A 27,517-nucleotide genomic window follows, 5' to 3' on the forward strand; every position below is an offset into this window, starting at 1 on the left:
GCAACAAATTAAAAATCAATGAAGCACTTGAAAAGAAAAGAGTTTTCAGCCATAAAATAAAGTAAAAGAGATCAAGATGGACTTATTACCACTTTAACTTCTAACCCAAGTTCTGTACTATGGTAGGAAACTTCCCAAAACAACAGTCCAATTTCGAAATTTAATTCTGAATACCGGTGCTATCCATATTTTCTCACATGCTATTCAGGAAATTTTTCAGTCAATTTAATGTTTTTATTTTTAGCATTTGCATTTGTCTGTAGCCATTCAGTAAGATTAATTTGCAGAATTATTTAATAGCAAATATGGAACTCCACAAATCAGAAAAACATAGTAGCAGGGAGAAGAATTACCACTACTTTTTTCCATTATGGCCTTATTATTAGTTGCATCACATATTTTTTTTCTTTTCATTTCATAAGTTTGAACGCCGTTTTTCAAGGATTTTCTCTCTTTCCTTTTCAGTTAGTGAACTTCTTCTTGCCCTTTGTGCAGTACGACGCGTTTTCTGTCTCTTTGTTTCGTGACTTTCATTATCTGAATCCATTGATTCGTGGCATCGTTTCTTGCCTCATTTTTTCTCAATATCATCTAAATTTTCTCAACCCTGAACTTGCTCAGCAATTCTAGGGCTTCGACGAGGAATGATATTGCCACTAATTATGGCATTATCTTGAGAATTGATGCTTTCCTTGCCACTCTGATCCGACTCACCTACATCAGTTATGACAACAAATTGTTTGTTTACTGCATAAGAGAAATAATCAAAATAGATTTATAACTGTTTATTTCCTTCAATGATTAAGAGTTTTTTTTCTTTAATGACTAAGAAATTTATAATTGTGCACCAAGAGCAATCTTTTGCTGAGAGTCGTTGTTGTCACGTAGTCACGTTATCTGGTCACTTTGATAAGGTAGCTTTATATCCACTATGACGTTGTCATCAACTTATCCGGCCAAAGAGCTAAAAAGCAATTACTTTTATATCATGGATGCATGGAAACAATAAACTAACATGAAATTTACAACACTTACCACTACTTGTTCCTGTTTTTGCCATCACTAATAGTTGCATCGCCTACTATTTCGGAGATATATAGAATATCCTCTGCTATAGTTTTTTTTCATATCTAAATTACAGATCAAAATTCGTTGTCTTCTATTTTGAAGGTGCTTGATCTGAAAAAGTTCTTCTTAAAGAAAACTGCACCATCTTTCGATGGTGAATAAAACTGCACCGAAAAAGAATATCAAGAAGAAGGATTGGATTAATAACAAGGAAAAACAAAGACTGATGAAGAAAGAACAATGTGTTGAGAATGACTCAATTCTGTGCTCAAGCCAAAACAAAGTTGCACGTTCTTGCGGAATCGTTCACCAAAACTTCTCAACTGCAAGAAGTTCTTATAAAGCAGCAAGGTTATCTATTTAAGGAGATCCACAAACTCAAGTTTGGAAATGCTAACCTACCCCATCATGTGCTGAAAGCATGAAGGAGTAGGACACATCAAAAAAATTGATAAAATTTATTTCTTATTCTATGACGACCCATAGTGGTGGGTAGGGCTGCACATACCCGACCCAACCCGCCGACCCAACCCGTACCCGACCAAAAATACCCGCACCCGACCCAACCCGCCGAGGCATGGGTCGACTATGGGTGAGGCACGCCATAACCCACCTATTTTGGGTCGGTTGCGGGTAGAAACTTCCGTCACCCGAACCGACCCACCCACCCGCCCAAAACTAACGTAGGATTCCTGACCCTTAGATCTAACCTAGGATGAATTATCAGAGCCGTTGAATTGATGTATAAAAGTAAAAGACCTAACCTAATCGCATTTTCCTTCTTTTCTCTTCCGCGGCCTCTTCTGAGTTTTCTCTTCTTCTCAGACAGACTCCAATCTCCATCCAAGTCTCCAACTCCATTCTTTTTTATTCGCTCAGTCTCAGATTCGCTTTGTGGATCATCGGCATCACCAGAAGCAAACCAATAACGGAAGGTAAGATTAGGAACCGTTGTAAACTTGTAATTTTTTGATGATGTGATTTCTTGTAATTTTCAATTTAGGGTTTATCTGTTTAGGGTGTTGTTTTTTAACTTCAGTTTGGAATGAATTGGTATGATGTTACTATGTTAGAACTCAGTAATGAAAAGTTTAATCAGTAGATTCAAAGGATTCTTGAATGTTTATGTGTTTAGGCAGCGCTCAATTTATCTGAATCTAATACCCTTTATTTTATTTTTCCATGTTAGGGTTTGTCAAGATTGAAGAACTGAAGTTCAGTTCATTGGAGCTTGAAGAAGAACTGGTCAGAGTTGGTTTAAGAAGAACTAAGAAGGTATATCCAACTATGAAATTGTTTTGATTATTTAGGTTCCTTTTATATGTCCTTTCCATTTTATGGTTTGTTGTTTATCTGAATCTAATGTTTTTTTTTTATTCCATGGTAGGGTTTGTCAAGATTGAAGAACTGAATTTCAGTTCATTAGAGTTTGAAGAAGAACTAATCAGAGTTGGTTTACGAAAACTAAGAAGGTATATCCAACTGTTTTGCTTATTTTGGTCCCTTTTTGAACTTAGAGATTTTTATAAGTTTATATGGACTGAACTTAATAATTTTTGTAAGTCTGATATTTGATTTTGCACACCGACATATTTAGCTTGAAATTGTCTAATCTCTTTGTGTTTAACTCTTAATATCAAGATGTGTATATATTTTAATGTGATAAATGATTTCATGAAGATTTGTAAATCTAGGCAGCCAAATAAGTTATTATTACCATCATAAATCAAGCCTTGAATTGATTACCTAGCAAGTTCTAATTGATTTTTTAGAGTAGCCTATAACTGTTTGTGAAAATTACCTAGTCAATTAGAATTTTGAAACTTAAAATACAGTCTATAAATGCCGTGTGGACCTCGTTGATTCATGCATTTTCAATTTAGGGTTTAACTTGTTTGTATATATGATAATATCAGGGAGAAGTCTTACTGTGGAGTGTGGACCTCGTTGTTAATATTTATGTGTTTTTAGAGGTGTTATTCTTCTAAGCTGCAATAAAACTGTAAAACACGTGTAACTACCGTGTACTATTTCATCTAATTACAGTGACTGTCCGGTGTACTGATGGGCAGTTTGTGTTGGTACTTGCTGTTGTTGTGGATGGATAAACTAAAATGTTCATTTCGCTTGCAGAGCTATTTTACTTGTTTCAAGAAATTCATCTACCCTTTCATTCATTCTAATTGTTCATTTCGCTTGCAGAGCTATTCAGTTTCAGTGACCTTGCTGCTTCTTCTATCGTCATAGACTCATAGATGATTGATTCCTATTGGCTTAGACAAGGTAATGACGCCAAGGGTCATTGTCAGTAGCTTGATCTTTCTGAGTTCATCTTTGTTACTGTAACTCATTTACAGACTTCGTTTTATTTCAGGCTTTCAGCCATTCGGAGGTAAAACATCCACAAACTTTCAGGCTTGCAGCGACTCGCTGTTGGTCGCTTTATATGAAATTAGGCTTTAGTATAGTAGACAATACTCAATAGTAATGCACTCTTTTATCTTTTGAGCTTTGAACAATTCAACTCTGTTCCTTTTTATTGTTAGCTTTATCAACTTTGTTATACACTTATACTGTTATACAGTTATACTCAATAACTCTGTTCCTTGTTAATGTAATGTCATTTTATTTTATGGTGGATAACCCACCACCCACCCGACCAAACCCGCCGTCACAATGGGTCGGGTGAAAACCGACCCATTGTGTTGTTGGGTCGGTTGCGGGTGACAACTTCTGTTACCCGCCATAAGTGGGTCGGGTGGTGGGTGAGGCCAAAACCGACCCAAACCGACCCATGTGCATCCCTAGTGGTGGGTTAATTAACCAGATAAGGTAAGTTGGGAAGAAGATGGTGAATTTTAGGAATTTTATTTATAGCCTTTGATTTATGGGTTGCACGTTAACCGTCGGATCTTACTATCAAGATCTAAGTTAACAAAGTTAGCCCTAACTGAGTAAAAAATGGTCATTATCATTTATAAATATCAAAGTTTAAGTTGGACAAATGTTAAACCCAAACTAACTTCCCGTCAAAATCTAAGAACCAAACTGTAAATGACCATTTTCTTTTTTATGGAAATTATAACAATTTAATGGGAACTACTCATTTAGAGTGCAAATTTGTGCACCCCTTGATTACCGGGGTGCACGTTCCTGCTCCTCTCATTGGTCCACGTTAAGAGATCTGGTTTCCGGTTTCCCATCTTAATCTTTATGTTTTCTTTTTTTTTTATCTTAAATTATATTTAAAATACCAGAAAATGAGTGCAAATTTGTGCACCCCTTGATTACCGGGGTGCACGTTCCTGCTCCTCTCATTGGTCCACGTTAAGAGATCTGGTTTCCGGTTTCCCATCTTAATCTTTATGTTTTCTTTTTTTTTTTTATCTTAAATTATATTTAAAATACCAGAAAATGAAGTCAGCGCCCTAATTTTTCTCAATTAAATCCATGTTTATCTCTCTTCTCTCCAAATAAAAAAGAAGAATAAGAATACGGAAAGTCTACTGAATCAGTCTTGTTCTCTATCACTTTTCAAAACCCCAGCAACAACATGATTTTGAAAGAATTTTATGAAGCTAATGTCGATATTGCTCCTCGTGGAGATTCGATAATTGAGGTAACTTCTATGATTTTTCTGTTTTTTTTCCTTCTGATTTATATGTGTTTTTTGTTTGCTGGCTAATATATGGATTCATATAACTCTTGAAATGGTTTTCATAGGTAAGTAAATCATGTAACGTTAGCGAAGATGAAGGTGACATTGATGGTAATTATAGCAATTGTTCAAAAGATAGTTTGGGATTTGAAAGTGACTGTGAAATGGTAAATGAGTACTGTGAAAAGGTTGAAAATCATGAAACGAGAGAAATATTTTCAGATGGTATTGAAACTAGGACGAAAGAAGATCCAAAGATTGGAATGATATTTGACACAATAGACGAAGCTTATGAATACTACAACATATACGCAAGAAAGGTTGGTTTTAGTGTGAGGATACAAAGAACAAATAGAAACCGAACCGAGAAAATTCGTCGGCAACTTTTGGTTTGTAATTGTGAAGGTTCATACAGGAAGGTTAGAACACCTAAGAAGAAAAGAGCTGAACGAAGATTTGGATGTAAAGCTATGTTTGAGATTAAACTTTGTGATGGTGACAAGTATGAGGTAATCGGTTTTTGCGCGAATCATACACACGATCTCGTACCGGCATGGGGTTCCCATTATCTGAAGTCCCAAAGAAAAATCGAGGTTCCCCAACAGGGGATTATCAGTAAAATGTACGATTCTGGTATAAAACCGGCAGAAATTCTCATATATGCGTGAAGAATCTGGTTGCGCTAGAAACCTTAACTTCACTAGAATTGATTCTAACAATTTTATACATAGGATTAAAAGGCTTGAATTCTTCAAGAAAGGTGATGCACAATGTCTCTTAGACTATTTCAAGAAAAAGAAACAGGAAAACAAGCATTTTTTCTACTGTTTTCGAACAAATGAAGACGGAGAAACACGTGGTGTTTTCTTTTGTGATGCACAGTCGAGAAGAGATTATGCATTATTTGGTGATGCCGTATGTTTCGACACGACGTTCCGGACGAAAAATTACAACATGCTTTGTGCACCAATTGTGGGGATAAATAACCATGGGCAAACAACACTTTTTGGATGTGGACTAATAGATGGTGAATCAACTGATGCTGTGGTGTGGTTATTTAATACTTTCATGGAGGCTATGGAAGGAAAGAGACCTGTAAGTATATTTAGTGATCAAGCACCAGGAATTTTAAAAGCCGTTGAAGAAGTGTTTCCAGATTCTCACCATGGATTATGCTTGTGGCATATCAGTCAAAACGCAGCTAAGCATTTGGGTAAAACATTTTCTGAGTATAAATCATTTGCATCAGATTTCAAATCTTGCATATATGATCCGGAAACAATTGATGAATTTGAAAAAAACTGGAAAAAAATGCTTGAGGATTATAAGCTTACAAATAATGAGTGGTTGCAAGGGATATATGATTTGCGAGAAAAGTGGGCTCAAGTTTACAGTCATTCTTATTTTTGTGCTGGAATAACCACAACACAGAGAAGTGAGAGCATTAACAAGTTTCTGAAGTCTTACTTCTGTAATGGAAAAATTCTTCTGCGACAATTTTTTCATAAATATTCTAAGGCTATGACTGATCGACGAGAAAAGGTATTGGAGGAGGAATTTAAAACGCAACAAACATCGCCTGATGTTTTTTTTATTGGAATGTAGCGCGTGAAGCAGCTAAATTTTATACTCGAAAAATGTTCAGTATCTTTCAAGAAGAGCTCAAGTTAATTGTTGGGTTGTTATTGGAAATGGAAAAAGAAGATGGAGGCATTCGTATTTATAAGGCAAAAGATATTGACGATATGAGAAGGATACGTACACTCACATACAATAGCATCGAGAATTCGGTTTCATGTTCTTGTAGGAAGTTCGAATTTAGTGGAATTCTTTGTGCCCATGCACTAAAAGTCTTCCATGACTTGCAGTACAAAAATCTACCCCCGCAGTACTACTTAAAAAGATGGTCTAAAAAAGCTACAAACGAAGTTGTGTTCGACGCTTCTGGCGATTTAATCCCAAATGACAACGACCCATCTGCTACACAGTGTTACAGTGAGTTGTCACATATTTCTCAAAGAATTGTTAGCAAGTGTTGTTCACAATCAAAAGAATTATTTGATTTGACTAAGTTGTCACTGCTGAGAGTGGAACAACAGATGGAGGCACACATACGTTCACTAAAGGAACAAGAGTCTAATGTTCCACATAGTACATCAAATGCCCCGACCCCGGTACCAAATGTGATTGAGGAGGAAGTACTTCGAGACCCACAAAAAAAGATTTCTAAAGGCCAATCAAGGAAACGGATAAAGGGTCCGTTTGACACTGGAGTACCAAAAAATTCAGTTAAAAAAGGTTAGTCTCCATTTTTTTACCTATGCATTTCTAATTGTGTTAGCATGTTAGAAAATTTCTCAAGAACACCATTTCAGGTCGCACAGTGGATGAAGTTACCATGAACCAATTGGTGTATAATTCAGAAGGACTAGAAGCCTCACAAGGAGTTGTTGATCATCAAAGACTATTACTGCATAGTGGATCTCTTTTGACACAGCAGGTGAAAACTAGACTTGTATATATATTAACATCAAATTTATATACGTGTGTGTTAGTGTCTAAATATTTCAATACACTTAAGTTGTTTCCATATATCATGAATAGGCAGCACGTTCCCAAAACTCTACGTCTATTGGTACAAGTATCTCTACGACAAAGAGGAAACCAAGAATTTGCAAAACATGTGACAAGGGAGGTCACGATACTCGGAATTGCCCAAGAAAAAAAGAAATTGGGAAATTGGGTATCGGCATTGTTGTTGGTGGCCAGGTTTATTTGTTAAACATATAATAAAATTTTGGTGTTCTAATTTTTCCGCCAACAACTACTATCCTAGTGATAATCAATTTATAAACGAGATTCTAACAGTTAGTTTTGGTGCGTTTTGTTTACAGGTACTTGATGATAATGGGCATTTAGACGTCAATAATGGTTAGAACTTAGAAGAGTGCTTGTGCACAGACGTGTTTCTTTCTTCACTCTTATCATTTTGGCTCAATCTAAACTTATTTTGTTTCAACATTTTTTGTCAGACTTCTTATGGTTCAGTTTAAACATTTAGTTTCAGAAACTCCCAAGGGATTTATGCTAAAAAAATGTATTGAATTCCTTTCTTGTTCAGACTTGTTTCTTTCTTTACTCTTATCAACAATTTCCTTTTATGCATTAATGCAATAGTCATTTCTGTTTGGTTCCGTGGATTAAAAAAAAGACCTTTTCTTGTTCAAAATCAAAAAAATGAACTTACATCCAAGCCTCAAAACTGCAGTCATAGTTACGACTTGTCGCAGACATAAAAAAGAACTTGGACAAGCCATATGGGTAGACTGGCATTCGTTGTTGCAGACGGAATATGGAAAATTTCCGTAGTAGTCGTAGTGGGTATAAAACTATCATCTGCACTGCAACACAAAGAAAACAAAAAACTACACACGATTCCAGAACTTAAAACAAGAAAAAAAAGAGAATTAAAACTATATTTTCTACGTTAAGTGTACAATTTCAATGAAGCATGTTCACATGAGTTAATGTTAACTTCGTTGAAGCTCCAATCCTACAGATAGGGTTGCAATATCTCATGTTCGTGTGCATGCTCGCATATCTCACGTGGGCTAAGAAGCATTTCCTACTCTTTGACGCGATGACTTTCGGACATGTCTTTCCAACTGGCGAGCATAAGCGTTTCATTAGGTGCAGGAGCAGAGATATGTACATAGTTGAACAAAAAAATTAGCTTCCGGTGTATGAAGAATACTAAAAAGAAAAAATGAAAAAAACCAATGAACACACTCATCGTTCTTGATGATAAAAAGAAAAGATTCCTTGTAACCAATACAAAATTTTACATTCAAAACTGTCGGGTTTTTTCCTTTCCACAAGTATTCGGTCTTAAGAGATTAGTATCTCCTCTGCCAATTAACATACCATTTTCTTTCTTTTTTTGTCGATTCAGTGATTTCTTAGTGGGTTTCGAAGAGAGAGAAATTTTTTTGGTGGAGATTCAATCGGGGGTGAAGAGAGATAAACATGGATTTAATTGAGAGAAATTAGGACGCTGACTTCAACTTCTGGTATTTTAAATATAATTTAAGATAAAAAAAAAAGGAAAACATAAAGATTAAGATAGGAAACCGGAAACCAGATCTCTTAACGTGGACCAATGGGAGGAGCAGGAACGTGCACCCCGGTAATCAAGGGGTGCACAAATTTGCACTCAACTATTTAGGTGGTAAGTATACAATTACAAGCAATTGCTTGTTCCTCTTTTGTACCGGAGAAGAAAAGAGACTTGGGACCAAAAGAAAACTTTATACATTACAAGCTTTAATACATGGTTTAAAAGAGAAGAATGGGTGATTCAGTCTCATACAACTGTATACTGTATACATCCCACATTAGATAATAGTAGAACAAGAAAAATAATGTCCTTTACTATTTACAAGAAAAGTATACCACTAATAAATTTGCAGTACAATTTAGCAAAATTTCATTTACTAATCAAACATTAATATATTATTAATTTGAATTAACCAAATCTAGAGAGAGAAAAAACAGGGTGTTTGTGGTGTATTGTTTCAGTTTCTGGAATTGTTTGCAGAAACACACAGAATACTTCACAAAAGAAAAAACAAAAAATAGAAAAAAGAAAAGAAAAAGGCAAACGAATGGGTGGAGTTAAACCTCGGATCTCAATCTTCTTCAGACTTGATTCTACCATTACAGGACTCAATATTAACCAGGTAAAAATATAAAACTTTCTTTCTTTCTTTCAGAACAACTTAATTAATGAAAATGGAGATATGGGTTTGGGCCTCTTTTACAGACTATAGCCCAGAAATTCCATAATATAGGTACTTTTTTTTCACTGTTACAATTTGATGATATTATATTTTCCACAACAAACAATTATGGTATGAAGTATGAACAGCAATGAATTTCTGAATCTTTCATATTTTATGTTTTGTCTGTATTATTATTTACTCTTTCTAGGGCATATCTCATTTTGTTATATCCACCTGCAAATTTTGGATTCTTTGCGTATGGTTATATCAAATTGATTCTTAACTCATGATTAACTCGAGCTTCGCTTTTATTTTGCGTCTTCTCATCTGATTTGATTGGTAAGTTTTTGTTCCTTCCCTTGGTTTTCGTTGTTTAGATCCATTTGTGTTATCTTAGTTTTAGTTCTTTCATGTGGTATGTTTTTTAGATCTTGTTTGGTAGTTTGATTGAAATCTCAAGTTAGTAATCTGGGTATAGAGTTACATGGATCTTAATCTCTGGTTGTTTGTAGGAATTTGGGCATCTGTTTGATTTTGCTGTTTTTTTTTAATGAAATTGCTTTTGATTAGGATTTGGTTGTCTTAATTGACATATGTTTGGACTCAGAGTTGTAAACTGGAAATCTAGAATTTAGGAAGAAGAAGTTTTTTCAGCATGTTTGCTTGTAGGTTTTGTTGCTAGAATCTTTGAGCAGGTAGTGTGTATCAAAGTAGCTGTTGCTGAATGGTCACACTAGTTTTCTAATCAGTAAATTAGAAAACCAAGATAGGTGTTGAACTTTGTGTTGTTCTTCTCTGAGAGAGCTTTTTAACCCCGGGTAAGTTATTTTTCACTAGTTGGAATCAGGTTCTTAGCAGGAGTTGGTTGATCTTGATAATAAGTAGATCCATCGGATACCTTCTTGGTTGTTACTCGTAAAAGTTCACAAAGTCTTAAATGCGTACAGCATACCTCGTGCATGTACAATGAGGAGCTAATGCTAATTCACCCAACTTAATAGTTCTTGTTGTTTCCATTCCATAAGAATGTTTTCCCTTGATTGTGCAAAACTTATAGCATAATTTATGCAGTATCCAATTATTCCTTCTGGTAGGATTGCAATCGTTTGTCAGATGACAATCGTGTCTGCACTTTGGTGCTCAAGACTTGTTCATTGTCTTGGACCCATCAAACCTTACCCATTCAGAAAGCCCCGTCTGCTTTGTGGAAGAATCGACATGCCAAATATTGTGCACCTGCCAGAAAATCTTCACATAATAGTGCTTACGATATTCTTACAACTTCCATTTTTTTTTACATTTTTGTTTATATATGTTCATATGCTCTCATTGCTTATCAGCATACCAACTACGCGCTTTGTACATAATATTGACTCTAATTGTCTCGACACATGGAAAGTGGTGTCTAGATTTGTCGACCTTTGTTAATGTCTTTACACTTTGTTAACATTTCAATTTGACGTTTATTACAATATCTATAGTAAAGTCGCAAAATGCTGTGGCCCGTGGGTCTTATACATTCAACACCTATTACCTCATTCATTATCTTCCACTTTACCTATCTCAAATAATTTAGGAAGCATACTATTGCATTCTCATTCTTTAGGTTAGTTTGGTTTCATATGCTCTCAGTAAGTTTGTCTAAGTTCTCGTGACTTCTCTTGTTACAAAATTCAAACTGTGGAATGGCTGTATTCATAGTTCTCGTGACTTCTCTTGTTACAAAATTCAAACTGTGGAATGGCTGTATTCATCTGTATGAAAGTACTTAGTTGCCATTCTTTTTTGTCGTCTGGATAGTTGACCAAGTGTACATATTTTTCTCTAGATTACTTGAACATCTGATTAAAGAACTCTTCTGGACAAGATTTCTTCTCTTCTGACGGGTAAATGTTTTGCTGTGCTGCAGGCATTCTCTCCACGGTTTCTCAGGATCCTACACTGGGAATTTTATTTCCTACTTTGACAAATTAAACGTCTTGGTCCTTTCTTGTCAATGGGTATTGTCAAGATTGGCTATAGGGCGTCCGGAGATGGCAGCTATTCTGGAAATAGTTCTCAGTCTCCTTATATTGATAAGATAGAGAAAGAAGGAGCAACAGTTGCAGGGGCAGATTCAGGAGATGATTCTGATCAGGAACTTGCAGATGTTGGCTGCGAGCTTAGTATGGTTGGAGGTCAGGCCTTTAGCATTCCGTATGAACTCTATGATCTTCCAGATTTAAAGGAGATACTATCCTTGGAAACATGGAATTCATGTTTAACTGACGGAGAAAGGTTCTCCCTCTCTGCATACCTTCCAGATATGGACCAACAAACCTTCTGGCTGACCATGGCAGAGCTGCTTGGTGGTAAAAACATATTTTTTGGCAGTCCAGTGACCAAACTTTTTGACAGATTGAAAGGTGGATTTTATCCTCCAAAGGTGACTCGTTTCAGAGAAGGTCTAACTTTTTTACAGCGAAGAGCTCACTATCAGTCAATAGGGTTATACCACGATAATATGGTTCGAACTTTAGGGGACATGAAAAGGGTTTGGGATCAATGCCAATTGGGCATTAGCATCGAGGAACGTGTTTATATATGGAAGTCGAGGAAGAAGGGCACAAATTCTCTTGATCTTAATGCATATCCTATGAATGAAGATTTGTTAGAGAAAGAGGTCAACACGAAAACAGTCATGATCCCTTTGTCGAAGAAGGTGAAGCATATAAAAGTTCAAGAAGAAAAAATTCAATTTTTGCCCCCTGTTCTTGCTAATGGAGTGAAACTTGCTGCTCCAAAACCCAATGGGAAGGGAGTATTGAAACTAAAGGCTGGGGGAACGGATACGTTCCAAAAACACGTCCAACAATCAATTACCCCTGATATGTGGGAACCATCTCGACCCCAACCAAAGGGTGTACTGAGGATAGTGCCTAAAGTCCCTCTGGTTCGACAGCAACCAGCCGGCATGGAGCCCTCCATGTTCAAAACTGGCGAGGATTCACTTCTATATCACAATGCTATTGGTAGAGAAGCTTACAGGAATCCTGAACCACCTAATTTTATCATGGATCGGCAGACAGTAGAGTATGGAAATGGTTCAATTAGCCTAAACAGAAACCTCCAGAAATCTATTAGAAAGAAGAAACAAGCCAAGGATCCATCATTTGAAGCTTTCACGGATTTACAAGAACACCACGTGTTTGAAGGCAATCCTGGTACAATGGCTCATGATGTCTATAATTCTAATGGAGGAAGAGTGTCTTCTTCCCTGAATATGAAGAAATATGCCCATGGACGGCAAAATGATTGGCAGAGCTTGGTCCGGGAAAATAGAGAACCCTCGCATCTTTTGTCGGAACCTTACCAGGTTGAGAAGGGCTACTACCAAGAGGAGCAGCATATGGTACCTACCTCAGGAAGGCTTGTGGTTGCGTATCCAAGATATTCAGACTCAAGGTCTGGGTTAGCAGATGTTGGAAGTGGAAAGCATGAAATGTTTCCAACTTCTTTTGATCGAATAAATCGGCATAGATATTTCAATGTTGGAGGATCTCAGAAGCTACATGATTCTTCTGCTGCTTCAGATGGCTTACATGATGGTGCTTTTCCACCTGTAACGTACAAAAGAAGAAAGGGCCAGGGGAAGCACAATAAATTGGATTATGTCAAGCCGTTGGCATTAGAAACCGATCACCAAACCAGAATCCCAAATGAAACAATCAATCAAGTGGAGACTGGAAAGGCCATAAAAATCAAGTTCAAAAAATAGAAGAACAGATCTAAAGTTTGAATACAAAAGCGAGAAGATAGCTAGAATGGGTTCTAACTTGGTTCCCCTGAATGCCTAAAGAAGATACAGAGGTGGGCGAATGGGCTTTGGTCAATCATTACTCTGAACAAAAAGATGTGAAGTACAAGCCTGAACACGATCTGTGACATCATCGAACTGAGAAACTCAAAACGAAAAGTCATAAGAGGCTTTGACACTTTTGTATCCAGAGAAATAAATAAGTATATTTCAGTGTCCTCCGCTCATTGTGAAGGAAGGATCAGTGCTGCTTGAGTTTTAAGAACTCTAGCAAGGTTCTCAGTGCTGCAAGTTGACCAGAACAAGTTAGCCAAGTAATAGCGCATACGGAAGAATCGAATCCTGGTGAAGGTATGGATGCTATGTAATAATATATATAATCTGTCTTATCACTTTTGGTGTGAATCTGCTATGCATAACTTTTTTGTGTTTTTAGATGAGAATGCCATAGCAAGATAAAATCAGACATGTCTCATATGTTTCGTCTCACCTCCTGTAATCCATATGTTCAAATGTATATGTAAATCAGTGTATATCGATTAAAAAGTTCCTTTTGACAGATCCAGTTTGCGGATTTCTTTAACAAATCATTGTGCTGCTTTGAATCAGATTGATGGAAATTCTTAATTTTGATCTGAAGTGTGCTCGTGCTCGATTCTAAGAGTCTTAGGAAGTCCCATACCCTGGTTCCTGACAAGTATATGCCTGGCTAATAACCGTTTTACAGTGCTCAAGAACCCCGTGCAATGAATGTTATTTTTTTAAACACCTATAAATTTGACAATTTGTTTAGTTCCAACTTGAGCATGTGTTTGCATTATCTTGCTTTTATACTGATGATTAACTCAATATGAATCATTGAAAGGACGTGCAGCAAGAGTTAAGTAATGGCTCATATCCCAACTTTCATGTAATTTCATTGCCTACTTGTTCGAGCAGACATCCATTGCACAAGTTTTACAGATACATATATAGTAGAAGTTTACATTGTACATGAACAAGTAAAAAGAAACAAGGACGAGTCTCCATTCATGGTTCATTCTAATTTATGCAGTTGGGTAGGAGGCTTCCATAGCAATACCACAGAGACCTTCATTAGCATTAACATCTCTTTGCATCCTTATATATCCCTCCTCACCCCATGAAGCTCCCCAAGAGTTCTTGACTAGCCAGTATTTAGTTCCGTCACTAGCAGTCCCGTACCCAACAGCAGTAACACCATGGTCTAATTCGGTTCCGCAGGTTCCAGTGAAAACCCCGCTCGAGTAGAACTGGAAATCTTGTCCACTGGCATCAATTGCGACTGAAACAGGTTGCTTTGACACAGCTTTTAGCAATGGTGTTTCACTGTTGGCTGGTACATCTTCATACCCGTCGATCGAGGCAGCATGGGTATCTGCCTTCTTGATGCTACAAGAACCGTGAACTCCCCTTGTAAGGGTAGTTAGCTTCGGTTGTGAGGCCTTTATTTTGTTGGATGAACTCGAAGGCATCGTCCATAAGACCACCCTCGCAACCTTGATCTTGACCACTAGTGTCACAATCTACTAGCTCCTGTTCAGATATAGAGATTAGTGTACCATTTGTAAGCTGTGTAATTCCTTCCATCGCTGCTACTGCAGAGAATGCCCAACAACATTCTGCAATTTGGTTTTGTTTCCAATCACCAGAATTTGTTACAAAGCAGTCTAAAACTATGAGGCTGTTATCTACATGTTCAATACACAACTAAACAATTTATTGCTGCTTGACATATTCTTAGTTGGCTACTTACCACATTGGCCTTGGTCCTTGATTGGCGTCACAGCTCCCTTTTTTGTCCAATCCATGGCAGAAGGTACTGCAGTAATGTTTTGGTACTTGGTGACAACTTTTTGTACCCGTTCCGAGAAGACCTGAATTCTTCACTAGTTAGCTCAGAGAATTCATTAACACTCAGTTTGTATGGTTTGTTTCCTGCTCTACTGAATGACTCGATGAACTCAACATTCGCCTTAAAAATATTAAAACGTTTCTCTTTCTCAGCTAAATTCGTGTAAACTTTTCCATATTGAGTCATCCATTGCTGGTGTCTATCAGCCATGGTTAGTGACGATAACACTACTCTGCCAGACGTGGCTTTAGAAACCAAAGAAGCGAAAATGATGAAGAAGGCCATGAACATAAACTGGAATCCAGTTTGTGATGATGATGATTCCATTGTAAGATGGTTTTGAAGTAAGGTGTTGGTATGGATTATTAGGCTACTGATTATAGTTGTTCGGGACATGCCAGAATTTCAAACTTTGGGAGCTTATATAGGAATGAGATTATATTATGAGAGTTATATATGGGCTCAAGACTGTTGGCTTGAGACCCAGGCTTACTTCACAGTCCAATGTCTAAACTGTTATGGACAGTCCAATGTCAGGTCGAACACTAGGGTCTAAAATTAGGATTGTGCGTCTTGTATAAAGTGGAAATTGAATGAATGAAAGAGACACGAACTCATTATCATACGTGTTTGAGATTATACAAAATCTAACATGGCATCAAGAGCCAGAGTTGATTAACAAGAATAAGAGAACCCTAGACCAGTAAACATGGCGGATGATACAGAATCATCTAAAAGAGGAAAAGAGGTAGAAAACGGTATGCAAAAGAAGAAACCAGAATATCATCTGGGATCAAGTGATGGACCAGGGATTGTCATCACACCGATTGTGTTAAAGGGAACAAACTATGATGAATGGGCTAGAGCAGTGAGAAGATCATTGATAGCCAAAAGAAAATTTGGTTTTGTTGATGGAACCGTCAAAGAACCAAAGGAACCTGAGGAGTTGGAGGAGTGGATTGCAGTGCATTCAATGCTGGTTTCTTGGATCAGCAATACATTGGAGACATCTATTAGATCAACGTTGGGGGATTATGATGATGCGAGCTTGTTATGGACGCACTTGAAGAGGAGATTTTGTGTTGTAAGTGGAACTCGGATCTGCCAGTTGAAAGCTGCCTTAAGCGAGTGCAAACAGAAGAAAACTGAGGAAGTTGCCGTGTACTATGGGAGATTGAACAAGATATGGGATGAGATGGTGACGTACATGAAGATACCGAAGTGTAGCTGTGGCCAGTGCACGTGTAACATTGCGACACAGGTTAGTACGTTGAGAGAAGAAGATTTCTTACACTATTTTTTGATTGGTTTGGATACTGTGTATAACTCCCTGTGTGAACAATTACTGGCAAGAGATCCACTGCCATCTATAGATGTGGCTTATCAAGCAGTGGTTAATTCGGAACGTCTAAAATTGGGGGACGGAGTTGTGGCGTCTCAGACACAGGACAATGTTATGGCGTTCAAGGTTCAGTCGGATCAGCGTCCATACAATAATATGTATGATCCTAACAAATATTGCAAGCACTGTAGCCGAGAAGGGCACTCACAAGAAGGGTGTTTTCAGCTTATTGGATACCCGGAATGGTGGGGTGACAGACAAAGAGGTGGAAGAGGATATGGTCGAGGAGGCAGAACTGGTGGTCGAGGACGTGCTGGTGCCGGGTTTGTGAACAACAGAGGAGGTAGAGGACAAGGCAATATACGTGCGCATAATTTGAACATCTCGGCAGCAACAGCATCTCATCCTGCCACTGGGTCTTCAGGAGATGCATCAGGACTGACAGGCGTGACTGCAAGTCAAGTTCAGCAGGTTCTTGAATATTTAAATTCAAGAAAATTCAGTTCCCAGCTCCAAGGTAAGACAAATCAAACACCCTAGATTATAGACACAGGAGCTACAAATCATGTCACGTGTAAAAGAGATGATATGATAAATGTGAAAGATATTAGAGCATGTTCTGTGGGACTGCCGGACGGAAAATATGCTCACTCTGAGAAAAAATAAACAGTTATTCTTCCTGGTGGTTTGAGATTGAACAATGTGCTTTATGTGCCACAGATAACTTGTAACTTGATTTCAGTTACACAACTCATTGATGAGGTAGTATGCAATGTTCAATGTACTAACAATTTATGTCTTATACAGGACCGGTTGACGAAGAAGGTGATTGGAGTGGGTGAGCGACGAGGTGGACTATATATGTTCTGTGGTGTGCCTCCAGTTAAAGTGCTTGCGGTGAGTGATGATACGTATGAGTTGTGGCATCAACGATTGGGACATCCATCAGAGAAAGTGTTACAACAGTTACCGGGTGTGGGTAGATTATTGAAGAAGAATAATGATGCGTGTGATATTTTTCCGCGTGCAAAACATCGTAGAAGTAGTTTTTCTAGTAGTTTGAGCAAATCCAGTTGTAGTTTTGATTTGGTTCATATAGATTTGTGGGGTCCTTATAAGACGCGTTCGTCTTCTGGAGCACAATATTTTCTAACAATAGTAGATGATTTTTCAAGAGGTGTGTGGATTTATTTAATTCAAAGCAAAACTGAGGTTGAAACAATATTTCTTAACTTTATTGCGCTTGTGAAACGTCAATTTGGTAAAGAAATCAAAATTGTTAGAAGTGATAATGGAACTGAATTTAATGCATTGCGTGGATATTTTAAGACTAATGGAATAGTTTTTAAGACATCCTGTGTAGGAACACCTCAACAAAATGTAAGAGTGGAGAGAAAACATCAGCACATAATGAATGTGGCAAGAGCTTTGAGATTTCAAGCAAATTTACCGATCCGATTTTGGGGAGAATGTGCTTTGACAGCAGCGTATTTGATTAATCGTACGCCTACACCGGTTCTAAACAACAAAACTCCATATGAAGTTCTATTTGGGAAACCGGCACCATATAATCAGTTGAAAGTATTTGGTTTCTTGTGTTATGCACATGATCAAAGTAGTAAAGGGGATAAGTTTGCAAGTCGAGGAAGAAGGTGTGTATTTCTTGGTTATCCTTTTGGGAAAAAGGCATGGCAAGTATATGACTTAGACAAAAGACAATTTTTGGTTTCAAGGGATGTAGAGTTTCATGAACATCAGTTTCCTTACATATCTAGGGTACCTGATAAGCCAACTGAGATAGTTCGGGATAATAATGACGTGTGTTGGAGTGATGATGAAGAAATAGTGCAGAAAGAGAACCCAGAAAGCGTTACTGAGAATCCAGAATATGTTTCTGAGAACCCAAAAGACATTACTGAGAACCCAAAATACATTACTGAAAACCCGGAAGACAGTACTAAGAACCCAGAATATATTACTGGGAACCAGGAAGGTATTACTGCGAACCCAGAAAACATTACTGAGAACCCGAAAGACATTACTGAGAACCCGGAAGATGATACTAAGAACCCAGAATATATTACTGAGAACCCTGTGGTCTCGAAGGAAGAAGTGACGGAAGCTAGTATGGGTAAAGGAAGGCGACAGAAGATTCCGTCTAGTCGTCTCAAAGGTTTTGTAACGCACACTGTACGAGAAACTAGTCCATCTCATGCTCACTCTCCACAGTCATCATCCTCAGGTACGCCGTATCCTTTGACGTATTATGTTAGTTGTGATAGATTCTCTACAGTTCATAAAAAGTTTCTTGCAGCAATTACTGCTGGGTCTGTGCCTAAAAATTTCAAAGAAGCCATGAAGCATCCAGGATGGCGTAAAGCAATGGCAGAAGAAATACGAGCTTTGGAAGAACAATGAACATGGGAATTAGAAGAATTACCGCCGGGAAAGAAAGCTCTTGGCAGTAAATGGATTTACACAGAGAAGTATGATGAGAATGGACAGTTGGTGCGGCTCAAAGCTAGACTGGTGATCTTTGGGAATCATCAAGTAGAAGGGTTAGATTACAATGAGACATTTGCACCAGTGGCGAAAATGACGACAGTGCGGACTTTCCTAGCTGTGGCAGCAATTAAGAATTGGGAAGTGCATCAGATGGATGTACATAATGCATTTCTTCATGGAGACTTGGAAGAAGAAGTGTATATGAATATACCACCCGGATTTTCTCAAGGTAAGTCTAATATGGTGTGTAGGATGAAAAAATATTTATATGGTTTAAAGCAGGCTCCTCGGTGTTGGTTTGCAAAATTGTCTGCAGCTTTGAAGAATTATGGGTTTCGACAATCATATTCCGATTATTCTCTTTTTACTATGACTAAGGAAAAAATCCAACTTAACGTTTTGGTCTATGTGTATGATTTGATTGTTGCGGGTAATGATTTAGTTGCGCTTGATCAATTCAAACTTTACTTGGGACAATGTTTCAAGATGAAAGATTTGGGAAAGTCGAAGTATTTTCTGGGTTTGGAGGTGGCACGGAGTGCAAAAGGTTTTTATATATGTCAACGCAAATGTGCGTTGGATATCATCATGGAAACAGGTTTATTAGGTGCAAAACCTGCAGAATTTCCAATGGAAACGAATCATCGTCTTTCTTTGGACAAAGGAGATTTGTTCACGGATGTGGAAAAATATCGAAGACTGATTGGGCGTTTAATCTATTTGTTCGTGACTAGGCCGGACCTAGCGTATTCCGTTCATATTTTGTCTCAATTCATGCAACTGCCGAGAATAGCACATTGGGAAGCGGCTCTTCGTGTGGTTCGATATTTGAAGAAGAATCCTGGGAAGGGAATTCTGTTGCGCTCTGATAGTGGTCTTAATTTGAAAGGATGATGTGACTCAGATTGGGCTGGTTTTCCCTTAACTAGACGCTCATTGACAGGATGGTTTGTTCTTCTTGGGTATTCTCCAATCTCCTGGAAAACTAAGAAGCAACATACTGTTTCTCGTTCGTCAGCTGAAGCGGAATATAGATATATGGCGGCGGATACGTGTGAATTAAAATGGTTGAAAAAATTACTGGGTGATTTGGGAGTTCATCATCCACATGGTACGCGTCTTCTATGTGATAGTCAATCGGCTTTGTATATTGCTCAGAATCCGGTTTTTCATGAACGAACAAAGCATATTGAAGTTGATTGTCATCTGGTTAGAGATGCTATCATGCAGAAGATTATTACGCCTTCTTACACTCCTACAACAGTGCAATTGGCGGATATTTTTACTAAATCTTTAGGGAAAGCTCAGTTTCAGTATCTTATTTCCAAGATGGGCATGTGTGATCTCCATGCTCCGTCTTGAGGGAGGGTATTATGAGAGTTATATATGGGCTCAAGACTGTTGGCTTGAGACCTAGGCTTACTTCACAGTCCAATGTCTAAACTGTTATGGAAAGTCCAATGTCAGGTCGAACACTAGGGTCTAAAACTAGGGTTGTGCGTCTTGTATAAAGTGGAAGTTGAATGAATGAAAGAGACACGAACTCATTATTATACGTGTTTGAGATTATACAAAATCTAACAGATTAGGATTATACCATAGTGGCGAGCCGGGGGGATTATGTAGTAGATTATTTTTATTGTTATCTTGGCATTTGCCCAATTACAAAATTAGAGGTCTATCAAGGCAATTTTCTGGCAGCATTGACAGTCAGCCTTTGAGCCAGTCAGAAGTAGAAATCTGTCCAAGTGATCTGCAATTGTCCATAATCTTAGCAATGTAATTTGTTGCCGCACCAATTCCTCCGGCTTCAGCTATCACGAAATCACCATTATGACATCTGCCAATAAACCCATACCCAGGCATATCAGGATTTACCACCCCTGGAGTGGGGACCCTCTCACAGCACAACAACAACTTATTTTTCACAGGCAACCTGAACAGACATTCAACAGCTTTAACCATCTGCTTCTTCACCTCTCTACAAGCAATGTTAAACTGATTAAAAATGTTTAAGCTATATATTGTATTCCACATATCACCATTTAGTCTAACGCCATATTCATGAGTCAGACTCAGTTGACTTATCCTCTTCTTTATTTTCCGCAAATCAGGACTAATCCCTTGAAACAGAATTATGTTCCTTTTTTTTTTTTGATAAAGAGAAAATTTTATGTTGTTTGCCCGACATGCTTGGCTACCACATCTGCCACTTGATTATCATTGCGACTTACATGAATAAACTCACAAAAACAACAACAACTAGAGATTAAGTGTTTTATCTCCTTTGTTAAATTCCTATTCTCCCATTGAATGAGTAGAATGTTCCCATTAATGGTGTCAACTACTAGCTTAGCATCAGCTTCAATCTATAAATTTGAGATCTTCATATCTTTGGCCCAAGAAAGTGCTTCCCTGACAGCCATGCACTCCACCTCTTCTGGATTCAGTGCTCCATCTCCATTGCTCCCTTTGATTCCAAGGCAAACACCTGTATTGTTGCGTAAGACAATACCAGTTCCAAAATGATTAGAATCTTCATTATATGAACCATCAACATTAAATTTAACAACACCATTAATTGGGGGTTTCCAGTTAGAGATGTTCATGCTAACGATATTTAGTGTAGATTGATATGAGTCAATGCAGTGCATATGTGAGGATATATGATAATGGATTCTATGCACAGTGTTGTGAGGGTTTAGATATACTCCCTGGAATACAACTTCACACCTATCTTTCCACAAAACCCACAATTCCAACCATCAAAGTAATTAGCCATCTTTGATCCTGATTTGAGTCTGAGTGAGTAAACCAACTGAGAATCCAATCTGCAAATGTGTTGCAATTTTCTCTGACAGCATCTATATTAACATTAATGCCCCTCCAGACTGCCCTGGCATGTTTACAAGCAAAGATAATATGCTCTATATCCTCAAAACCATGACCACAGATATCACAGTGAGTTTCCACTTCTGGGTTGTATTGAGATCTTCTACTTTTTGTAGTATTAGTTCCTCTAATGCACTTCCATATAAAGAGTTTTATATAATTTGTTGCTTGCGTTTTCCACAGTGATTTCCATATTCTAGAGTTGATAGTAACTCTGTTTACTTGGACCTCATGTGCAGTATGAGTTAGCATTTTGTAGGTACTCTTTACTGAGAATGATCCATCTTTTGAGGGCATCCATAACATCACATCTTCCTTACTTCAATCTATGAATAAAGATTGAATTTTGAGAGAAGTATTAGCATCAAAAAGTCTGTTGAGGAGATTGATGTCCCACTGGTTAGAATCAGGCAAATACAACTCAGAAACTTCTTCATAGAACCTGTGAAGATCGTTAATGGGGACTGGTGGGTGATTCATGCCTGGAATCCATTTGTCCTTCCAAATTTTTGTTTTCTTCCCATTGTTTATCTCCATGAAATAATTTTTCTTCACCACTTTCAGGCCTTTTGTAATACCATTTCAAGTGTATGAACAAATTTTAGTTGAAATGGTTTGATGCAAGAGATCACCTTCCTTGAAATATTTACTACCTAAAACTTGAGACATAAGGCTGCTTGAATCACTGCATATTCTCCAGGCCAGTTTAGTAAGCAATGCTAAGTTTAATTTCTCCAGATCTCTGAATGCTGAACCACCTTGTTTATTGGTTTTGCAAACAGCTGTCCATGCCACAGGATTTGAGCCTTTGTTATTGTTATAACCCCAGAAGAATTTCCTCTCAATTGAAGTGAGTTGTTGAAGAAGATTATTAGGAAGCTTGAAAGTACCCATTTGATATATAGGGACTGAATTAAGCACATGTTTAATCATGGTTCCTCTTCCTGCTTGTGAAAGAGAAGTGCTAGACCAAGATGAGAATCTACTCTCAAAATTTTCCTTAATACTTTTGAAAGATTCCTGCTTTGAATGACCAAGAATTAGTGGAGAGCCCAGACACTTTTCCTTTGAATTCATTACCTTGACACCCAGGATTTGAGTCAGGGTATTAGCAATTTCAGGTTTAGTCTTCTTGCTGAAGTGAACTGCAGACTTCTCAAAATTAATAACTTCACCTGATTGAGTACTGAAATGATGTAGAAGTTCCAATAAATTATTGACTGAAGTAACATTTGCTTGAGTAAAGATCAAGCGATCATCTGCAAAAAGCAAATGATTAACGGCTGGGAAATAACATCCACTTTAATACCTTTGATGGAATTATTCTGAAGAGCACTTGTGAGATGCCTTGAAAGATATTTCATAGATAAGATAAAAAGATAAGGTGAAAGAGGATCACCTTGTCTAATTCCTCTTGTAGGAGTGAACTCTTCACAAAGAGAGCCATTGAGAAGAACTGATAAATATGTAGTACTAATGCACTGATATATCAGGTCACAGAAGTCATTTGAAAAACCAAAGTATTGAATAACTTTAATTAAGAAAGGCCATTCTAACTTGTCAAAGGCCTTTGAAATGTCAAGTTTTAAAGCTAGTCATCCTGTTTCTCCTCTTTTCTTCTTCATAGGATGAATGATCTCTTGTGCAATTACTGTGTTATCACTAATAAGTATCCCTGAGACATAAGCTGCTTGGAATACGAAAATGATTTTCTCCAATTAAGGGCTTCATTATTCTTATAATGACTTTAGAAATGATTTTGTAATATGTGTTGCACAATCCAATAGGCCTGAAATCACTAGCACGTATAGCTTTCTTCTTCTTTGGAATGAGAGAAATATATGTTTTGTTGATCTGTTTGAGAATGTGCTTGGTTTCAAAGAACTTTTTCACCATCATACATACATCTTCACCAACAATATGCCACTGACTTTTATAGAAACCAGCTTGGAAGCCTTCAGGACCAGGGGCACTCCATTTCTTCATGCTCTTGAGAGTAGCATGTATTTCTTCATTAGAGGGTATCCTTGTTAGCTGCAAATTATCTTCATCTGATATTATTGTTGGGATGACCATATATAATCTTTCATCAAGACATGGATTAGTGGTGGTGCTGATAGATTTGAAGTGCTGAGTCAGATGAGTAGAAATATCTTCTCTTGTATGCAGCCATGAGTTATCATAATCTTGAATTGAGTCAATATTATTTCTAGTTTTCCTCTTATTAACCTTGGTGTGGAAATACGTGTTGTTGTTATCCATATCTTTAATGAAGTGTTCTCTTGATTTTTGTTGGTAGAAATCACTCTTGATTTTGTGCCACTTGCTTAATTCATTGTTGACAGAAATGACTTCATGAGAAATATCTTCATCTTGAGGTTTAGCTTGTAATTCAGTTAACTTCATTTGCATCTTGTCAACTTTGTGGTTGATATCCCCAAAATGCTCTTTGTTCCACAAAGACAACATTTTCCTTGTGATGTGAAGCTTATTGACAAGCTGAAAAGCATGAGAACCATGAATGCTTGATTTCCAAGCATTATCAATAACAACAGAGCAAGATTCATCATTAAGCCAGGTTAAGAAAAACTTAAAGGCTTCCAACAGTTAGTAGTAGAATCATTAGAGACTAGCATTATAGGACTGTGATCACTACCAACTTGATTTAGGTGAAATAACTTGCTATTAGGAAAGTTCAGGGACCAACTAGAATTGCCAATGGCCATGTCTATTCTATATTTTTTGGTACCAGTTCCTAAGTTGTTATTAGTCCAAGTGTAATTTTTGCCCACATATCCTATATCTTCTAGGCCACAGTTTGCTACTAAACTATTCACCCAACCATCTGAAGAAAGAGGAAGGTTCATTCTCACTGTTTTCTATATGAAAGTTTAAGTCACCAAGCACAATCCAAGGATTATTGTTTTCACATCTAATTCTTTGAATAAAGTTCCACTGTTCTTTCTTCCTAGCATAATTAGATTGGCCATACATACAAGTTAATAAGAATTCAGGTTTACAAAGATCACCTTGAACAATAATATTAAACATGTTGTAAGCCTTATCAGCTATATCACAAGTGAACCCATTTTTCCACAAGAGAACTAAACCACCTGAAAGACCATTTGGTTCTATAAATGCAGTATTAGGGTACTGGTATTGTTTTAAAATAGGAATACATTTATGACTACCAATCTTTGTCTCACTCAAGAAAATGATGTCTGGGTTCTGAGTTCTAATCAAATCGCTCAAATGATTTCTAGTGTCTGGGTTTTTGAAACCCTGGACATTCAAAGAGATGATTTTCATATTGGAGAAATGAAATGAATGATTGCGACACAGATGAGTATTAATTGTGCATGTAAAAAAAGGTACGTGAGCTGAGAATTACGTAGGAACCAAATATTAAATGACCAATGAAATCAATGGATCTACCAAAGAAAAAATAACACTCAATGTTATGCAAAAGAGTTGAATTTAACTTAAATAAAGTACTGGATTTTGAGTTTACCTGATTTTCCTTATCTGCATTAACTGCTTCATTGTCTCCATTTGTGATTCTCTGAGCAGTTTGAATGTTTGTGTTGATATCATTGTTGGAATCAGAAGAGGTACCATATTCATTATTTTGAATAATGTCAGTCCCATTCATGACTCTATGTCTTTTACCAAGTCTAGTGGATTCATCACCTTCATCAGTAGCTGCTCCTTTAAGAAGGAAATCCATGTTGACTGCAATTCCATCCTTGGGTGGTACAAAAACTGCAGTCTTGACATAGCTCTTTCGAATCTTTCTAGCAGTAGGAGCTTTCGAAGTCGAGAGGGGAATAACTGCCTTCCTTATGTTGTTTGTGCTGCCAAAGAAGTATGGATTTTCATGAGCTTTGGTTAAGAAGTCTGCAGCATCCTTGCAAGCCACTTTGCAATGCTTAATGACATTGACTCCCCTTCTCAAAGGATTAGTAAGATCCACATTGACGCATACCTTGACTGGGTCACTGCCTATAGGTATAGCATCAGCTGGTTGGATCTTAATAACCTCACCCATAATTTCTCCTATCTTGGTCACATCAACGACATTCATGTGCTCCGGTAACAAACCTCTCAATTGCATCCAGAACTGTTGAAAACCCCAGTGCTTTTCAGTATAAATCATGTCTGGGATATAATCATGAACAACCAGCAGTTGCTTGTTCACACTCCAAGGTCTTTCATTAATAACTCTGTTGAGAAGAACCCAATTGCTGAACTTGAAGATCATTATATTCGAATCTACTTCTATAATTTGAAGATCTTCAGATGACATGAAAGGCCAGGTAAATCCAATCCACTTTTCAACCGTCTCTACACGCATACGACCCTCTATAATAACTTTTCCAATGACAGATGCTTCCCATTTTTTTGATTCGTCATCTCCTTCTGCATCTTTATATTTGCAGATTTCAACTTCATTTGTATCACCTAAGTCTAACAATGCTTGTTTGAACTTGTTGGAAAGGCCTGAAATAGGTTTACTGCCCTCACCTTCCATGGATATAAAATTGATTTATTTTAGGGTTTACAAGAGAAGTGTTTATATATAGTTTTGAGTGAAACAAATTACTATAAAGGTTGGGATTGAGATTGTTTTGAGTAGAGATATTATCGAATAAAATAAGATAATTATCTCTTATTTTGGTTGGAGGAATATCTTTCTGGGTATGGTAACAAAGAAGATTAGCTAAGGACCAGCCGAAAAAGAAGTAACAGACAGCTATATGGTAACTGTTTTTTTTTTTTGAATTTTGGAAAATTCAAAAAATTCCACAGGCGGGATTTATGATAAGATTGGATCGGTGGATCGGTGTGAATTCTTCGATTCTTCAAACTCTTCCCAATGATATCATCACAAACAAACTTTTTAATCAAACGATTGTTAACTAGCTCTGCAAACGCTTTAATCACAAAACACAGGTAGGCAAACACCATTAGAGACAATATAAGTTGTAAATACATTTTGGAAAAAATAGGGAAAGATTAGTTCTCCATTAGATACATAAAACCGGGTTAAAAAAGATTCTTATAATGATTAAATGATGAAAGAAAAACAGAACTGAGAAAAGCATGTTTAAAAGAATGATGATGGAATATGATAATGCATTTAAGAGAACAAAGAAAAATCAAAAATCAAGAGACAGCAAAAATTTTAATGGCACTGAGTTAACTCATCTCACCGATTCGGTGAGCGAAAAAAAACTTGTATGTGGAATTGAAGTTGGTTATTTTCTGAAATAAAAAAGATAAAAAAAAAATAATAAAAATGAACAGAATTATGTTCCTCAAAAAACAAAGCAATCTGCCACAACCGACAATCAGCAATCTGCCACAACCGACAATTCACCTATTCCCAGTCATTTATTAACATCCGACCGGTCTAGGTGAGATACCAGGTGAGCTGCTCGTATCTACTCATTGGTTGGCAGCAGCCCGATAGGTCACAGCACCTATAACCAGGGCCCACTCAAAGCACTTATATTAAGAAACCTGTTTTGAGGCATACATTCGGCTAAGTTCGGCTGATAACTGAACCTAGGTAAAATTTCAAAAACCATAGGTTCGGCTC

The 27,517-nt window shown here is 37.3% G+C and overlaps 2 protein-coding genes and 1 pseudogene across 4 annotated transcripts; 2 read left to right on the top strand and 1 right to left on the bottom strand.

Moving 5' to 3' along the window:
* Positions 1-4,621: 4,621 nt before the first annotated feature.
* On the top strand, positions 4,622-7,662 carry LOC113294554 (protein FAR1-RELATED SEQUENCE 5-like). The gene is made up of 7 exons (XM_026542947.1): positions 4,622-4,687; positions 4,792-5,235; positions 5,375-6,197; positions 6,332-7,024; positions 7,102-7,226; positions 7,331-7,495; positions 7,621-7,662. Exons 1-7 carry the CDS (start codon positions 4,622-4,624, stop codon positions 7,660-7,662), a joined length of 2,358 nt encoding a protein of 785 aa, XP_026398732.1.
* A 1,516-nt stretch (positions 7,663-9,178) lies between these two features.
* LOC113297056 lies at positions 9,179-13,858 on the top strand. 3 transcript variants are annotated; one of them, XM_026545456.1, is made up of 2 exons: positions 9,179-9,576; positions 11,417-13,858. In XM_026545456.1, the coding sequence occupies exon 2, from the start codon at positions 11,504-11,506 to the stop codon at positions 13,262-13,264; it is 1,761 nt and encodes a 586-aa protein (XP_026401241.1). In that variant the 5' UTR covers positions 9,179-9,576; positions 11,417-11,503; the 3' UTR covers positions 13,265-13,858. The 3 variants fall into 3 exon arrangements, with proteins under 3 accessions (XP_026401241.1, XP_026401240.1, XP_026401239.1); XM_026545455.1 differs by having other exon boundaries at positions 9,179-9,465; XM_026545454.1 differs by lacking the exon at positions 9,179-9,576 and adding an exon at positions 9,610-9,846.
* Positions 13,859-13,955: 97 nt separating this feature from the next.
* LOC113297057 lies at positions 13,956-15,386 on the bottom strand (annotated as a pseudogene).
* Between the last annotated feature and the right edge of the window lie 12,131 nt (positions 15,387-27,517).

Source organism: Papaver somniferum, chromosome 7 (assembly GCF_003573695.1).
Source record: "Papaver somniferum cultivar HN1 chromosome 7, ASM357369v1, whole genome shotgun sequence".
NCBI classification, from domain to species: domain Eukaryota; kingdom Viridiplantae; phylum Streptophyta; class Magnoliopsida; order Ranunculales; family Papaveraceae; genus Papaver; species Papaver somniferum.

Bases quoted from the DNA above. Each gene is read 5' to 3' on its own strand.
- LOC113297056 (XM_026545456.1), top strand. From the start codon at position 11,504: ATGGGTATTGTCAAGATTGGCTATAGGGCGTCCGGAGATGGCAGCTAT.
- LOC113294554 (XM_026542947.1), top strand. From the start codon at position 4,622: ATGATTTTGAAAGAATTTTATGAAGCTAATGTCGATATTGCTCCTCGT. The intron at 6,198-6,331 runs GTAATGGAAAAA...ATTGGAATGTAG, and splicing joins GTTTCTGAAGTCTTACTTCT to CGCGTGAAGCAGCTAAATTT. The intron at 7,025-7,101 runs GTTAGTCTCCAT...ACACCATTTCAG, and splicing joins AAAAAATTCAGTTAAAAAAG to GTCGCACAGTGGATGAAGTT.